This window comes from Suricata suricatta, chromosome 13 (assembly GCF_006229205.1).
Source record: "Suricata suricatta isolate VVHF042 chromosome 13, meerkat_22Aug2017_6uvM2_HiC, whole genome shotgun sequence".
NCBI lineage: Eukaryota > Metazoa > Chordata > Mammalia > Carnivora > Herpestidae > Suricata > Suricata suricatta.
The window spans coordinates 77,186,431-77,205,064 of NC_043712.1; the positions used below are offsets into that span (position 1 = coordinate 77,186,431).

General features: G+C 39.0%; 1 protein-coding gene and 1 long non-coding RNA gene across 9 annotated transcripts in view; one reads left to right on the forward strand and one right to left on the reverse strand.

The window, feature by feature from the left end:
- The window catches only part of C13H9orf85 (chromosome 13 C9orf85 homolog), a 129,176-nt gene that overhangs the window by 84,246 nt on the left and 26,296 nt on the right, over positions 1-18,634 (reverse strand). For 7 of the 8 annotated variants that reach the window (XR_003901722.1, XR_003901724.1, XR_003901723.1 and 4 more), the window contains exon 2: positions 8,406-8,512. Coding sequence is in view for 5 of the 8 variants with exons in the window: in XM_029919474.1 (XP_029775334.1) it covers positions 8,406-8,512 (107 nt within the window). In the remaining 3 variants the exon portion in view is untranslated. Of the gene's footprint in view, positions 1-8,405; positions 8,513-13,912; positions 14,026-18,634 lie in introns of those variants that run through there. The other variant, XM_029919473.1, reaches the window with a different exon arrangement.
- LOC115275750 overlaps positions 18,557-18,634 on the forward strand; it is a 3,171-nt gene continuing 3,093 nt past the window's right edge. The window contains exon 1 of the long non-coding RNA XR_003901725.1: positions 18,557-18,597. This is a non-coding gene — a long non-coding RNA (uncharacterized LOC115275750). The remainder of the gene's footprint in view (positions 18,598-18,634) is intronic.

Consider the following 18,634-nt stretch of genomic DNA (forward strand, 5'->3'; position numbering starts at 1 on the left):
TACTATATTAATCAGTATTAATGTCAAAAGGTAGGCTTCATGGACAGGTGAGCAACTGGTGACAGTAATGAAAACTCTCCTCTTTGACAGTTAAATATTAAGGACCAAGGTTCTGGGCAAGAATAAAGCCAGGGTTTATAGTCACCATACATTTCAGTATCACATGAAACGCAACCTGTGACCAAAACACCTGGACTGTGGTTCCACGACTCATGTCACTGATTAACCATCAGAACCTCAACCTCGTGTAATAAATGCCAGAGCTGAAGAACACAAGCAAAGACTATATAGCTTACTGTCACACACTGATAGCATGGAGGGACTGATAATACAGTAGTTTGTAACAATGTTTACTCTCTTTTTAACTTAATTTGTTTTAAGTAAACTTCACCCCCAAGGTGAGCCTTGAACTCACAACCCTAAGATCAGAGCTGCATGGCTCTACCGACTGAGCCAGCCAAGTACCCCTAAGTTTTGTTTTGTTTTGTTTTTCTTCAAGTAATCTCTATGCCCAATGTGGGGCTCGAACTCACAATCCCAAAACTGAGCTGCACTCTCCCCCGACTGAACCCACCAGCCTCTGAACAAATGACAATCTGTATGGAGCCCAGAGACAATACTACATATAGAGCCAGTTTGAGATTATCGGATTATCTATCAAAGGGACATGGGATTCTTATTCATTTTCCCTCAATTCTCTGGTGACGTCCTCACAGGGTTTCCTATAAGCATTGGTTACAGCACTCTTTTACCTTTAATTCCTATTTTTTTCTAGATCTCTCTCTCCTGTGTTCATTTTATTATTCCTCTGCAGTCTCACTGTGTATCCTGTGGGTCTCTCTCACCTTTTACTTATACCTAGCCTTCTCACAATCTGTCCAAGGATTATTTGTGGGCCTGTTTCTCCTAACAGATTAAAAACTCCCTGGTGTTAGAGATTCATTTTGGTATCTTCCATAATATATAGCCGGGGTCTTATATGTGGAAGATGCTGTTTAAAAAAAAAACTGCTAACAAATGTTGGCAAAGATACAGAGAAAATGAAATCCTTTGCACTGTTGGTGAGATTGTAAAAGGGTGCAATCGCTATTAAAAAAAAAAAAGGATGAGGATTAAAACAATTAAATTACACAATTAAAAAATAGACTATCATATGAATGAGCAATCCCACTTCTGGGCATGTATGCAGAAAAATTAAAAGCAGAGGTACTTGTACAATAAGGTTCACAGCAGTGTTCCCAACAGCCAAGAGGTAGAAGCAACCCGAGTGTCCATCAACAGATGAATGAAAAACAAGATGTTTCACCACACACACACACACACACACACACACACACACACACACACACAATGGAATATTACCCGGCCTTAAAAAAAGAAGGGAATTCTGTCGCGTGGTATAACAACAATGAGCCTTGAGAACATTAGACTAAGTGAGATAAGCCAGTCACAAAAGGACAAATACTGTTATGATTCCACGTGTATGAGGTATTTAAAGACGTCAGATTCATAGTGACAGAGACGAGAAGGATGGCTACCAAGAGCTGAAGGCGAGGGTAACGGGGAGTCATTGTTTAACAGGTACAGAATTCAAACTTGCCAGGCGCAAACGATTTGGGTATCTGCTGCACACCAATGTGAATGTACTCACGCTACTGAGTGTGCATTCTCAAATGGTTAAAATGGTAAATTTTATGTTATTTGTTTTTCACACTACCACAAAGGTAGGTAGGTAGGTAGATAACCTTTCAAAGAGCAGCACTGCTGTATAAAACATTGTCTTGAAGGTCTTAGTTTGACTAATTTGGTTGGAGGAAAGCTTTGTAGCAAAGAGAGAAGCAAGCACGGGGTTAGGAGGGCAAGGGGACAGGGTGGCCTGACCTGCGTAGGAGCATCTCCTTCCTCTCATTTTCTCCCACACTGGGTTACTTTCTGTTTTCTCCCACAGTTTAGAGAACCTCATCCCCACCCCCACTGGCTCACCCTCTATAGCAGCCCTACAAAAGCAGAACTTCCCGGGGGAAAAACTCCACTTAGCCTCCTGCTGCTGGAGACTCAACTCCTCCTGGCAGGAGCCCTTGAAACATTTATGTGAAATAAGCCTTTTTTAAAATACTGGTTTATTCAAACTCTGGGCCAAGGAACACATTTCAGGAGAGGTTGAGATAGAAGAGATTTCACTTATTTCATGCAACAAAATAGGAAGAGTTAGGGCTTCAGTGAGGCAATGAATCTTAAAAATTATCCATTAGATAATTTCTGCTGAATACCTAGATGTGAGAACCAGGGGTAGTGACTTCCATTAAAAAACAAATGGCGTTTTAGGCATAAAGCACCCACGTGTCATGAAACTATTAGGCCAAGACGTCTGTAGAGCACTGCTGGTTACAAGACAGGTTACACCCATTCTTCCCCTCCTCACTTAAAATATTTCGTAGGATGAAATCTACTTTTAAAGTATTTTATTTTTGAGGAATCTCTACACCCAACATGGGGCTCGAACTCACAACCCCGAGATCAAGAGTTGCATACTCCACCAACCCAGCCAGCCAGGCGCCCTGGATGAAACCTACCTTTAATCAACACTCTTCCTGCAACATTTAAGGTCCGGGCTCCCTTTTCCCCAAGCGGCGCAGTTCAGTTTGGGCCTCAATGGATGCCGGGTAAGCTTTTGTTTTATTCAGGAATTCTATAGCTGAGGGCGCCTGGTTGGCTCAGCCTGAAGACCCTGCAAATCTTGATCTCTCTCTTGATCTCTGGATGGTGAATTCGAACCCCATGTTGGGCACAGAGCTTATTTAAAAAAAAAAATTCTAGGGGCGCCTGGGTGGTTCAGTCCAGTCCACCTTCGGCTCAGGTCATGATCTCAAGTTCGTGGGTTCGAGCCCCGCATCAGGCTCTGTGCTGCCAGCTAGCTCAGAGCCTGGAGCCTGTCTTCAGATTCTGTATCTCCCTCTCTCTCTGACCCTCCCCTGATCGCCTCTCTTTCTGTCTCTCAAAAATAAATTTAAAAAATTTTTTAATTAAAAAAATCTATAGCTGAAAAGTGTGGAAACCACCGGACTAAGATATACGTGAAGTATCAGTGGTGGCTGGCCCCGTGGGTATCCACTAACTGTACGCAGCAGCGCATCTCAACCAAGACACCGCAGCCATGTTGGGCCGGGCACTTCTTTGATGTGAGGGCTTGTCCTGTGCACTGCCAGCTGTTTGGAACTCCCTGGCCCCCACCCACTATATGCCAGTGGCATCCCTCCCAAATCCTCCACAGTCAGACAATCAAAAACGCCTCCAAACATAGCCAATTATCCCCTTGGGGGTGGGGGCAAAATCTTCCCCTCCTGGTTGAGAAGGGCTAATACAGAGGACTTACAAGTCCACTTCTCAGCTCAGATCCCAATTTGTCGTGGCCTGTTGCTGTTTTCTACCAGCTTCTCCTTTCTCTTCAATTACTACGGTAATGTTAAACATAAGCTCACACTATACTCTTCTTTTATGAGTGGGAAGACAAAAGGAGCAGACTAGAGATTCTTACAGAAATACAGGTATTTGCCTATAATACTTATATATTAATAGCTGAAAAAGGTTGCTTGGTTACTTGAAAGATAAGGCACCAGAAGTTTCTAGGTACTAACGTAGGCTTTTCAGTGCCTGAACATAAAATCTATTTGTCTAGACATGTGTACTTAAAAAAAAAAAAAAAAAAAGGATGCCTGGCTGGCCCACTTAATATTAAGAGCATGCAATTTCTGATCTCAGGGTCCTGAGTTCAAGCCCCATGTTGGGTATATAGCATACTTAAAAATAAATAAACAACAAATAAATAAAGTTTTATATGTCATACTCAGTTGTGGGTAACTTCCAAAAACAAGGTGACTATAAAAATTAATACAGCATTAGGCTCAGATGAAGGGAAGAAAAAGAATGAATGATACAAGACTGAGAATAATGAATAATACAAGACTGAGAAATCCCTGTGGGAGATCAGGAAAACGTGGCCTGGGAATGGAATCAATTTGCATTTGAATCTCAACTCCAAATACTTCACTTTCTGATTTTGAGTAAAACAGTTAATCTCTCAGAGCCCAGGAAAAAGGAGGGGAACAAAAGCCTCCTTTTTCTTATCTTGAGGAAGGGGATAGTCTTTTACCTATCTGTATTTCCAGGATACCTGGAAAATAATATATGTCACTAAATGAATTTTAAGTAAAAATGTCCAGTCTCCTTTCCTCTTTAAAAGCTACACAAATCATTGAATATTTGAAAGGTCTCCTGCTCTTCCAATAATTTAGCGCCACACCACCGTTATTTACAGGATTCATGAATGACTTGGGACTGAGTAGGCATGGTAATGAATGCTTTTAATTTCCCCTTGGGTTTCTTTTTCAAAAGTCAAAAAGAGGGCCCTTGAACAATGAGGTTTTATACAAAAAGATTTAGACTCGTCCTGACCCACAACGCTTACCTATGTAAGTAATCTTTAAGTCTAATAAGAATGACACCATTTGGGGACCACGGGACATGTTGGTGGCGCCACAAAAGCCTCCACCAGAGAGCAGCACGTACTGACCTTCAGAGGAAAATACAAGCCAAAATGAGTTGTGGATCCTTCGACAGAATTGCCCTGACCTCTGATTAAGGGGTATAAAACAGGGTGGTGGGTAATCTTAGCTCTTTTACACAGAAGAAACGTTGTGAAAAGCTGAGCGTTATCTTTGTGAGCCTTTCACTTTATTTCTATCAAGACCTGAAGATTTGAGTATCCAATGATAGTTAAAAACTCCCTTACATCTAAAAGTAATATCAGTATATTAACATCCCACTAACAGGAGATCTGCATTTCTATCCCCCTCCCCATCACACATCATCCCATTCCCCTCCAGCAAATGCAGTTTCAGCTCTTCCCTCTTCCCATTCTGGTGAGGACATCTATTCTCTTCTAAAGAGTCTCTGGGAATGGCCCAGGGTCATGTTCATTAATTAGGAGAAACTGTCATAAAGAACATGCTTATAAAAATCCTGTAGCGTGTCACCTCACTGAAAAGGAAACATAAAACATTTTCTGCCAAGTACAAATATAATACAATTTTTGCTTCCATTGTCAAAATAGATAACCTGGAATAGTTTATATACCTAACTCTTTTTTGGGTCTAATTCAGGGTTAGATCCCATGGGCAATGGAAATTTGCTAATTGTGTGTGGTTTGGGGAATTTACAAGTATAATGAATGAGATAAAAGGGCTTCAATTTTCCCAATATTCAGAATCCTACTTAATGCTATAAAAATAGACCCCTCTTCTTACATTTTATGTTCTGTTGACCATTTCCTTATATACAACATTTGGTTACATAATTTGTGGCAAAAGACAGCTAGACAAATGGTATTCAGCATTTTAACCAATGACAATGTTCAGGGTGCTGGAAAATGAATCTTTCCACATAAGACACAGCCAGTGTCAAAGAAAACTTCTTATATAAATCCTGACAAAGGGCAAATTTAACTTCAAAGTGAGATTAGTTTGAATAAACCGTGCAAAATTTCTAAAAAAGTTACCTTACCATGAGCGCCTTTCATTAGTGGACGTAAGTCTCTTTTGATGCTGGTAAAGTGTTAACATGCAGAGAAAGCCACAAGGACATAGGTGAGTGAGACTTCCTACAACACTCTTAATCCTGGGTTGGAGTTAGAAAGCTAGGCTTTCCAAAATGCCTACTGTGCCGTGTGTTGGATGTAATCTGAAATTCAAGATGTTTTGGGCCATGCTAGTGACTTCCTAAGGAACATGTTCAGACCTTGTTTTAACTAGCAGTTTCTTAGTCTCTTATGACTAATCATTTGTTTTGCATTAGCTTGGGCTTCTTTATTCCTAAAGATCTTCCATTAGGCTTGAATGTCTTGTTATCTGTATTTTGGTATTTATGCAACATTATGTTCCCTTTATTGTGCGCTCATCATCATTAGCTATTCTGTGGCTAACCTCCTCTGACTTGGGGTGATGTGGAACAGCAGCTCCTGAGGTCCTCTTAGGCTTGGTCTCCTGACCCACCTTAAGTATCTCCAAGGGCTCTGGGTCACTGTACTACCTAGGTAATGGCAACATAATCATGAGCTTCCTTGACTTCAGTGACTCCAAGACAGGCCAGAGTTGCTAACCTTTGAGTCTAGGTGTCCATATCCAACCATTTTTCTTAAATATAGTTTTTAAATTTAAATTTACTTAAGTAATTCGGATACCCGACTTGGGGCTCAAACTCATGATCCCAAGATCAGAGGTGACATGCTCTTCTGACTGAGTCAGCCATATGCCCAAAGTTATATCAACACTTAGAGAGAAATCACTTTAAAAAAAAAAATTTTTTTTTAAGGCTTTTTATTTATTTTTGAGAAACAGAGAGAGACAGTGTGAGCAGGGGAGGGTCAGAGAGAGAGGGAGACACAGAATCCGAAACAGGCTCCAGGCTCTGAGCTAGCTGTCAGCACAGAGCCTGATGCGGGGCTCGAACCCACGAACCGTGAGATCTGACCTGAGCCGAAGCCGGATGCTTAACCAACTGAGCCACCCAGGCACCCCGAGAAATCATTTTTTTACGATTTTTTTTTTCAAGTAATTTCTGCAACCCATTGTGGAGCTCAAACTCACAACCCTGAGATCAAGAGTAGCATGCTCAGGGGCGCCTGGGTGGCTCAGTCAGTTAAGTGTTTGGTTTTGGCTCAGGCCAATGATCTCACAGTTTGTGGGTTCAAGCCCCACATTGGGCTCTGTGCTGTCAAGCTAGCTCAGAGCCTGGAACCTGCTTCGAATTCTGTGTCTCCCCCTCTCTCTGACCCTCCCCTGCTTGTCCTGCCTCTCTCTGTCTCTCAAAGATAAATAAATAAATAAATAAATATCCCCCTCTCACACACACACAAAGAGTTGTGTGCTCCATGGAGCCCCTAGAAAGCTACAACTCTTACAAGCCTATAAACTAACATGATTTATAGCACACCAGTTATAGAGAACACAGTAGAAAACACAGCTAATTCATTCATGGAAATACAGCATTGAATAGTACAAACAGTTGCCAACTTTTTCTACTGCTAATTTGAGCCAGTTAGCATAAAACTCATCAGACTTGTTTAAAAGTATCTTCTTTTGGAAGGAAATGCTAGAGACCATGAAGAAAAGACTAAGAAGAAGAAGAGAGAGAAACTTATGTATCTATTTAAAGGGGGTCGGCTACACCCATAACAAGTATCAAAAATTCTGCACTCAAAGAGTAACCATATAGGAAAAAAATTTAAATAGCTGAAGTTAGACTATCCTACCTTAAGGCTCTTACCTTTCAGTGATAGAAAGAAGCATTTTATGCCCAAACTAAACATCAAGTGTTAAACATTCATTCTCAAGAAAACAATTACCCTATAGCTTGAGTTACTGATTAACAAAAAGGCTAATATGATTTTTCAATAAAAATAAACAACAATATCATATTTATTATTTACACTGACCCTCCATATTTCAAGTAAAACTTCTCCCCATAAAGGAAGAAGAAATGAATACATTTAAAGAACATACAACTACAGAACAGCTAAGAGAAAAATAAAGCAACAAGGAACAAATGTGTTTCAAATACCTTCTAACAGACTACTAAATTAAAACTCATACTATATGGGTAAAAACACTACTGCATATATTAATGCTGATTTTTATATTTAAAATAATCACTTTTTCTTTTAAGCAGCAATTACCCCCAGTATGGTTCTTACTCAGCTGAGCTAGAGGATATAAGAGAGCAGCCCCGGGATGGACATAAAGGCTGATATCAGAGAAGCCCAGAATTACAGAAGAAGGGTGAGGTGCAAAGGGATGAGAAACCAAGTCAGTACCTCTTCATCTGGACCCAAATCTTCAAAGAAATGAAATCACAGGTTATCAATCTAGCAATGTATTTGATACTCGATCTACACCATTTCAGTCATCTTCATGGGTAGAATTAAAAGGTCACCCCCTCCCCCACCCCGCAGATGACAGACGGTAGTTCCACCTGTGATCACAGCATAATATGTAAACTTGTGGGATCGCTGTGCTGTGCGCCTGAAGCTAAGGTAACACTGCGTGTCAGCTACACTCCAGCAAAACATAAAAGTAAGAACTAAAAACAGACTCCTTTCAAGACTTTGGTCATTTTTGGTAAAGATGATCCACAATAAATATTATTAGCTGGTTAATTAATGGGAGGCAGAATTTTGCAAAACAAACACTTTCCTGTCTCCCCTAACTCATCTTTAATGAACAAGAATCCATAAGCATGGTGCATTATTTACTTACAAAAAATGGGGTGGAGAAGGAAGAATCCACTTTATAAAGCACGAATAAACTCTGATACATATATTGTTGGTAAGGCAATTAGGAAACATAACTTACCATTTCTTAGGCTTTGACAATGGTTTGTATTTGCTGTATTTTACACGCCATTCAAGAACTTCTTTACAGTGCTGGCAAACTCCATCGTGAAGCTTTGCATTAATTTTCTTAAAAACAAACAGAAAAACAAATTAAGAATTTCACTTGTGAGCGAGCATTGCAAACCCCATGAAAAAGGTACTTGAGAAATTTAAGGGTTTTTTTTTTTTTAAAAATAGTGACCTATGGGGCACCTGCGTGGCTCAGCCAGTTAAGCCTCTGACTTCGGCTAAGGTTATTACCTCTCAGCACGTGAGTTGGAGGTCGACATTGGGCTCTGTGCTGACAGCTCAGAGCCTGGAGCCTGCTTCGGATTCTGGGTCTCCCTCTCTGTCCCTCCCCAGCTCGTGCTCTGTCTGTCTCTCTCTCTCAAAAATAAATATGTGCTAATAAATAAATTAATAATAAAATCGTAACCAAAATTTAATCTGTGCAACATTCCAAGATACAATATGTATATATTTTTTTACACTATGTATTTTTATGTACATTACTCAAGTTGGTTCTTTACAAAGGCAAAGAGTCTTAATAAGGTAGAACCCAGAATTAACCTTTTGGTAGGAGTATATTATTTTGAGTTTATTTATTGTGTGTGTGTGTGTGTGTGTGAGAGAGAAAGAGAGCAGGAGAGGGGCTGAGAGAAGAAGAAAGAGAGAGAATACCAACTAGACTCTGCAATCCCAATGCAGAGCCTGATGCAGGGTTTGAACTCACAGGGTATGAGATCAATGACCTGAGCCAAAATCAAGACTTTTAAGCCACCCTAGGTGCCTGGGGAAGGAATATTTTAGAAAGTCCTCCCTATTGATTCTGATGCATACAAATGTGTGTGTGTGTGTGTGTGTGTGTGTGTGTGTGTGTGTGTTTTAATGTTTATTTCTTTATTTTTGAGAGAGACAGAGATAATGTGAGCAAGGGGCAAAAAGAGAGGGAGACATAGAATCTGAAGCAGGCTCTGCACTCAGGGCGGCGCTTGAACCCACAAACTGTGAGACCATGACCCGAGCTGAAGTCAGATGTTGAATCAACGGAGCTACCCAAGGTCCCTTGATGTGTACAATGTTAAAACTCAAATCTGTCCGGACAGAAGATGTGCATTTTATTGCATGTAGGTTATACTCAATAAAAATGTAATAATAAAAGAAAACCTAATTCATATTTTAAGACCACTGTTTCCAACCATTTGAACCCCACCACAGAGAAACAAAATACACTGAGAAATTATAGTCCCAAATTGTCCATCTGGAGGGGTGTGAGCAGAGACCATGACACCTGAGAAAGGAGGGTCAGTTAGGAGCAGCTTGAAGCAAAAGGGCACTTAATTTTTCAATTTGATACTTCTGTATTCTCATGTTAAGAGAAAATGGGTTTTTTAAATATTTATTTTTGAGAGAGAGAGAGAGAGAGAGAGAGAGAGAGAGAGAGAGAGAGTACGAGCAGGGGGAGGGCACAGAGAGATGGAGACACAGAATCCGAAGCAGGCTCCAGGCTCTGAGCTGTCAGCACAGAGCTCAACGCAGGGCCTGATCCCAAGAACCATGAAGATCATGACCTGAGCCGAAGTCGGATGCTTCAGCAACTGAGCCACCCACGTGCCCCAAGAGAAAATGTTTTAGAAAACAGCTTTCTAATCTGATTTCTTCAGAATAGAAAATGAATGTGGGCATGGGAATATCTGTGGTAGGAGAAGAGCTTTTGAGGAGGTAAAACCCATTTTCATTAGATTTTCTTCTCAAAAATGTGTTGGGAAATTAGGAGGATGAAAAAAATGAAAATATGTCATGTATTCTCCCCACTAGTTTTATATTATATAACATATTCATGTGGTTCAGAACCTAGACTACACATTCTAAGTCCTCTGAGAATTCTCTAACTACCTTTGATTCTGGAAGCCTGGTCTTTGCCTATTATAGAAACAATGAGAAGAGGTCATTTTATGCTTCCTTTGTTTCCTTTTAGAATTTCTCAAAAGGAGAAAGAAAAGCATCACAAAAGATGCAGTCTTTGGGAGCTTATCTGATGTGAGTCAAAAGCACAATGTTTAAAGATCATCTGGAAAATAAAAAAGAAACTTCTGAACAGTGCTTTCTTGGTATTTAAAGTTCTATATAGGAAGGTAAAATAATTTGACAAAACATTTACTCAAAGAAAATATTTCAAGGGTATGCTCAACAATCATAAATTAAGCTGTGAATCCATTTTGTTTGATTTTACCTCTATAGTGAAAAATATATTCTGTAATTTACGAGTTGTGTGTGGGCATTCCTTTCTCCCTGACCTAGATGGAGGGTCATGAATCCTGCATGACCTGTACTCCTTGCTTACTGCGGTCTGCTAACTGTTGTCAGAAAGAAGGGAATCTATGTCTAATACCAAATTCTTATTCTTTTTTTTTAATTTTTTTAATGTTTTATTTATTTTTGATACAGAGACAGAGCATGAAAGGGGGAGGGGCAGAGAGAGAAGGAGACACAGAACCAGAAGCAGGCTCCAGGCTCTGAGCTAGCTGTCAGCATAGAGCCTGACGCAGGGCTCGAACCACGAATGTGAGATCTGACCTGAGCCGAGGTCAGAGGTTTAACTGACTGAGCCACCCAGGCGCGCCAAACTCTTTCTTACTCTTACCAAACATGATACTTAGTTATTCCACATAAGGCTTGCTAAGGAATACCCAGAACTAAACCTCACATTTCATCATTTGTTCTCATTGCCCTCTGTTGCCTAGAATATCTTACTAAAAGCATTACTTGTATTTGCCCAACTCTTAAGAGTAATGGGAACAAGCTAACGACTTGAATTATGATCACAATATGAATGCGATAGGAATTTTCTAACCAGAGTATTGTTAGAATGCAAAACATTTTGTTATTATAATTTTATTATATACAATACACTCTGCTTGTTAACTAGGGAGCATTGTTTGGTTTCTTGTTTGTTTCTGTACCCAATTTCTGACCAGTTCATCTTGATTTACAAAGCTGCGCATAGCTGGGCAACTGGTTTCCACAAGGTGGATTGGACAGTAGAACAAAACAGGTCTTTGTGGAAACTTGTCCTGGGAGTGAGGTGTGAAGCAGTGTAAATGGGGATGTTGTAGAGAGTTCCCGTGACTAACAGGCACCACTACAAAATTAAACTTGATTTTCACGTGTTAAGAAATGAATGAGAGCTAAGAATAAAATGCACGGTACTTTCATTTAAAAATAGTTGCGAAAAGAAAGAGAAAAAAACGCGCACTTTGGTTTTACCATATTTTGGCAAACCAGAAAAGGTAAATTCCAGAGATGTGAGCAATGGAAGCTAAATCCTAGTTCTAGGAATCATTCCGCCTGGAGCAAAGATGGCGATCTCACCTTACTCACACCTATGTTTACAACTAACCCTGTTTTGCCAATTAATTTTAGCATATCCCTCCTGGTAGAAATCATAGGTTGTTAAGGCTAAAGTTTATACATACCCAAATATAAATATCAAAACTTTGTTTAAAGTTAAGCATCATTTTGTTTAACAAGCTACTTTCCAGATCTTTGAAGGAAAAAAACTTCAGAGGAAGATTCCACTGAACTTAGGAATCTTAAAGAAGAAAACCTTGTTTCTCAACTGAACCCTTTTTTTTTTGAGTCAGAAAAAACTTAAGGTGTATCAAAAGACACTCTTAATATATACATAAAGTCTGAACCATCATTGATTCAGACAACATATTTTATAGTAAACGTTACCATTCCTGCTGTAAACATTCCATTGTCAGACAATGCATCTTTTGTAATATAATACATCATTCTCAGGAAGAAATATGGTGAGGACGTTACCACCCCAGAGGCAAAGTGCAAAATAAAATCTGTATCAACATGCTAATACTGAAAAATACTTTATAAAACATAAAGCACCATTTAATAGAAGGAAGATACTATTTTGGGAGAAAGGAATTTGAATTACCACTCAAGAATAATTAGTAATTTTCATTAGGATTTTTTTGCACATCATATTTCTTTCAGAAATGCTAAAGTTAGGGGCGCCTGTGTAGTTCAGTCGGTTAAGCGTCCACCTTCGGTTCAGGTCATGATCTCGTGGCTCCTCGGTTCGGGCCCCACGTCAGCCTCTGTGCTGACAGCTCAGAGCCTGGAGCCTGCTTCAAATTCTGTCTCCATCTCTCTCTGCCCCTCCCTCGCTCACTCACTGTCTCTCTTTCTCTCAAATATACATAAACATTAAAAAAAATAGTAAGTGTTAAAAAAAAAAAAGAAATGCTAAAGGTTAACAAGAGTATATTTTATTTCCCTTCATTAATTGAAAAAAAGAATTAAAAAACTAAATTATTAAGAAGAATAACAATTTAAACCACTGCTGAAATTCCATTTCTGTGAAACGGCCTTGTTCTTCCCCAGAATTCCCCCTTCCTCCAAAATAGAGCTACAACAGTATTACTCCAGAAAATAGGATTTTTACACCCTATTTATATGTAAAAGTATATATATTTTAAATTTCCTACATTCAGCTAGAGGATAAAGGATCTCTAGATTTGGGAGTAAGAATTTCTATAGCTAATAATAATAACATAAAAATGTGTCTTTCAAATCAAAAACTATTTTAAATCCTTTTAATATGGCCAAAATATTGTTGGGGATAAAGTATCTTCGAAATAAAAACAACCAAAAATAGGTGAGGGAATCAAATTAAAGGGAAAGTGAGGGTAGGCAGGGAAAATGATGAAGCGGTCCGGAGACAGCTAGGAAATGTGCTTGTTAGAGATGGACCACCCGTGAGATCCAAGGTTTCCAGCCAGAGCTTTCTAGCAACCGGTAAAACATGAGCTCCACTCTGTAACAGGCCCCAAATCCAATTTCTTGGGAGTCGCACAACTATTCTTGCTACTGAAACCCAAAGTCTGATCTTTCCGAAAAGGAACCCATGGGATACAATAAGCCGTGCTCTCAAAAACACCCTCACAAGATAGCACGGTTCACAGAGCCGTTCTCTTCCAGGGCTCTCAAGAGTAGTCTGGTGTTGCACAGCGTGGTGAAAGTTAGTCTCCGGAGTACACTGTAGATACAGATGCCTGACATCAACAGGACCCACAGGAATGCACTGCACAGAAGGCCATCACAAACAGTATTTCTCTTAAATGAGTTCTAGAAACATTCAAATTTATTATGAAAAATTTCAAACATGCAGCAAATTTAAAATAATACTAATGCATAGCCATATACACATTATCTAGAGACAACTATTAACATCTTTAACCTGATTTTATGTATGTATCCTCTATATGTACGTATACTATGATGGATACTGTTGTATACATATGTATGTATACCAAGTTGCAGACATCATGACCCTTTACATCTTGATCATAATGTATCCTGGAATACTTTCTTCTAATTAACCACACTGCTGTTACACTTCAGAAAAAAATGAAAAATAACTCCAATGTCATTGAATGTAGCCAGTCTACTTTGAAATTTCCTCACCTGCCCCCTGCTCCCTACATCAGTATTCAAGCACTGTTTGGCTATTGTCTCTCTTTGTTCTAGAAGGATGTCCCGCATTTGTCCTCTTTTGCACTGATGTTTTTGAAAATTTCAGGCAAGCAGTCTTTGAGAACATACCACATTCTGGATTTGTCTGATTCTTTATTCATGTTGCAATTCAACTCATTGTTCTTTCTGCCATATTTCCATAAAATGTAAGTTAGATTTAATGGCTTGGTTAGATCCAGGTTTAACATTTTCTTGATAATGCTGCTGCCACACGCTTCATATTACTCCTGCCAGGAGACACAAAATGTCCAGTTCTTGTGGAGTAAGGGAAATGAAATTGGACTTCGTTAAGATGGTGAATGTCCTCATCTCTTCAAATTACAAAGATTAGCAACAACCTCTGGGGTCATGTCAATATCCTGTTCCACAGTAACATTTCACTTCATGCTTTTAGCACCCATTCAAGACCCTTTGCCTTGGGGCACCTGGGTGGCTCAGTCCGTGGAACATCCAACTCTTGATTTCAGCTCAAGTCATGATCTCACGGTTCATGAGTTTAAGTCCCACACCAGGCTCCATGCTGCTAAAATGGAGCCTACTTGAAGTTCTTTCTCTCCCCCTTTCTCTACCCCTCCACGGCTAACGCTTACCCGCTCTCTCCTTCTCAAAATAAATAAACTTTAAAAAATTTTAAGAAGACTCTTTACCTGAATCAATAATTTTATTTATTTAGTAACCTCTATATTTACTTGTTTATATAGTAAGTTATTTATTTATTTATTTATTTATTTAGTAAGCAAACAAACAAGCCAGTTCTATACCCAAGATCAGGGGTCACATGCTCTACTGACTGAGCCAGACAGGTGTCCCTGAATCAATCACTGTAAATGTTAACTCTATCATTCTTTGTCTATTCATTAAACTTTATTTTTTTTATTTTTAAGGGTTTTTTTAAGTTTATTTTTTAGAGAGAGAAAGCATGAATCAAGGAAGGGCAGAGAGAGGAGACAGAGAATCCCAGGAAGGCTCTGTGTCATCAGCATAGAGCCTGATGTGGGGCTCAAACACATGAACCATGAAATCATAACCTGACCTGAAGTCAGATGCTTAACCGACTGGGCGACCCAGGCGCCTCTTCATTAAATTATTTAAAAAGGTTACCAGCCGGTGCCTGGCTGGCTCAATTCAAAGAACATGAGACTCTTGATCTCGGGGTTGTGAATATGAGCCCCACATTGAGTGTAGGGATCACAAAAATAAATAAACTTAAAAAAAATTTTAGTAAAATATAAAAAGATTAAAATGTTAGCAGCTGAAGTCAGTTTTGAGGTATAATGCATATATTGCATATACAAAAAATAAAATTTGCCCATTTTAGTTGTATGGCTCTGAACCAAAATATAGAATATATTGATTACTCCAAAAAGTTCCCTCACAGTCCTTTTGTCGTCAATCTCTTCTACCACTCCCCAGACAATGCTGACTTTTTAATTTGAGAGAGACAGAAAGAGAAGGCAGGAGAGAGAGAGAGAGAGAGAGAGAGAGAGAGAGAGAGAGAGAGGCTCCACGCCTGAGGCAGGGCTCGATCCCTTGACCCTGGGATCATGACCAGAGCCAAAATCAAGAGTCAGATGCTGAACCAACTATGCCACCCAGGCACTCCCGACAATGCTGATTTTTTAATCTGTTCCTACAGTTTTGTCCTTTTCCAAAAGTCCTTAAAATGGAATATAGATAAAATATACAGCTATTAGCAGAGCTCAATGCTTTTTATTGGTGAATGTCATTCCATTGTACAGATGTGCTATAATGACATTTATTCATTCACCACTTGAAGGACATTCAGAGTTGTTTCTAGTTTGGGGTGGTAATATTTGCATGCATACAAGTGTTTGTTTGGATAGGATTTTATTTCCTTTTTTTAAATGTTTATTTTATGTATTTTTGAGAGAGAGAGAGAGAGAGAGCAGGGGAGGGGGAACAAAGAAAAGGGTGCAAAGAATCCAAAGTGGGCTCCATGCTGACAGCAGAGAGCCTGATGCAGGGCTCAAATTCACAAACCGTAAGATCGTGACCAGAGCTGAAGTCGGATGCTTAACCGACCGAGCCAACCAGGTGTCCCACAGGTTTTGGTTTCTTTTGGATTAATATCTAAGAATGGTATTGTTGGACTGTGTTACAATTTTCTCCTTAACTTTAGAAGAAACACTTTCTCAATATGTCTATGCCATTTTGCATTCCCACTAACCATGCATAAGGATCCAACTTTTCCACATCCTTTCTGGTATTTGAAATTATAAGTATTTTTTACTTTAGTCATTAGAATAAGTGTATAGCGTTACCGCACAAGTTTTAATTTGCATCTCCCTAATAATAACGTTGAACATCTTTTCTTGTGCTTACTTGCCATCAGGTATTTTCCTTAGTGTCTCTTCAGATCTTTTTGCCTATTTGTTGTTATCACTTTCTAATTATTGAGATACAAGGGTTCTATATATATTCTTGATAATGTGTCTTGCAAATATATTCTCCCAATCTGTGCTTTTATTTTTCACTATCTTAACAGTGTTTTTTCAAGAGAAGAGCTTTTTAATTTCCATTAAGAACAATTCTTCATTTTCTTCTTTTATAAATCTTACCTTTTCTGTCAAATCTAAGAAGTTGTTGAAGAACCATAAAGTTTTTTACCTATATTTTCTACCAGAAGTTCAATAATTTTGGGTTTTAAATGAAGTCTATGATCCATTTTGAATTAATTTTTGTATGTGGTGTAAAACATTGGTAAAGTTTCATTTTAAATTAAATATGAGTGTCCAGGTCAGCAACATGCAGAAGAATAAAACTAAACCACTTTCCTACACCGTACACAAAAATAAGCTCAAAATGGATAAAGGACCTGAATAAGAGACAGGAAACCATCAAAACCCTAAAGGAGAAAGCAGAAAACTACCTCTTTGACCTGAGCCACACCAATTTCTTACTCAATACTTCTCCAAAGGCAAGGGAATTAAAAGCAAAAATGAACTATTGGGACCTCATCAAGATAAAAAGGCTTCTGCACTGCAAAGGAAACAATCAACAAAACTAAAAGACAGCCAATGGAATGGGAAAAGATAGTGCAAATGACATATCAGATAAAGAACTCACCAAATTCCACACTCCGAAAAATAATAGTAACCCAGTGAAGAAATGGGCAGAAGACATGAATAGACACTTCTCCAAAGAAGACATCCAGATGGTCAACAGACACATGAAACGATGTTCAACATCACTCTTCATCAGGGAAATACAAATCAAAGCCACACTGAGATACCACCTCACGCCAGTCAGAGTGGCTAAAATGAACAAATCAGGAGACTACAGATGCTGGCAAGGATGCGGAAAAATGGGAACCCTCTTGCACTGTTGGTGGGAATGCAAACTGGTGAAGCTGCTCTGGAAAACAATGTGGAGGTTCTTCAAAAAATTAACAGTAGAACTTCCCTATGACCCAGCAATAGCACTGCTAGGAATTTACCTGAGGGAAACAGGAGCGCTGATGCATAGGGCCACAGGTACCCCCAACGTTTACAGCAGCACTTTCAACAAAAATCAAATCATGGAAGAGCCTAAATGTCCATCAACTGATGAATGGATAAAGAAGATGTGGTTTATATATACAGTAGAATACTACATGACAATGAGAAAGAATGAAATCTGGCCATTTGCAGCAACATGGATGGAACTGGAGAGTATTATGTTAAGTGAAGTAAGTCAGATAGAGAAAGACAGATACCATATATTTTCACTCATGTGGATCTTGAGAAACTTAACAGAAGACCATGGGGAAGTGGATGGGGAAAATAAGTTACAGAAAGGGAGGAAGGCAAACCATAGGGGACTCTTGAATACGGAGAACAAACTGAGGGTTGATGGGGGGACAGGGAGGGGGGAAAGTGGGTGATGGGCATAGAGGTGGGCATTTATTAGGATAAATAAATGATAACAACACTGGGTGTTGTATGGCAACCAATTTGACAATAAATTATATTTTTAAAAAAATAAAAATAATTATTGATATGCATGTGCATTTACATCTAAATATTCATATTAGAAAACATTATAATACAGATAAAGAGAAAAAGACAAGTCTCCACATTCAGAGATTCTATACTTTCCAGCATTTCAAGTATACTTACAAAAATTTGTGTTTTTTTCCTGTCCATTTTGTTTTATAACCTGTCATTATTTTTTTCATATTAATATAGACTCTGAGAGCTTGATTTTGTTGCCTGCATCACATTCTCTTGGAGTCAAGTATCACTTAACTTACCCTATTTCCTACTTTTTGACAATGTGGTTATTTCCAATTCCTGACTGAATATATATATTTTTTAATATTTGTTTTTATTTATTTATTTTGAGAGAGAGAGAAAGAGAGAGAGATCATGCATTCACTCACCTGAGCAGGGCAGTGAAAAAAAATGAGGGAGAGAGGGATACCCAAGCAGGCTCTACACTATCAACACAGAGCCTAATGAGGGGCTCAAACTCAGTAACTGTGAGATCATAATCTGAGCCAATGTGAGCCACCCAGGTGCCCCTATATTTTTTAACTAAGCTCTAAGCCCCACTTGGGGCTCAAACTCATGACCTCAAGATCAAGAGTTGTATGTTCTACTCACTGAGCCAATCAGGTACCCCTGAATATATATATATATGTATTACATTATA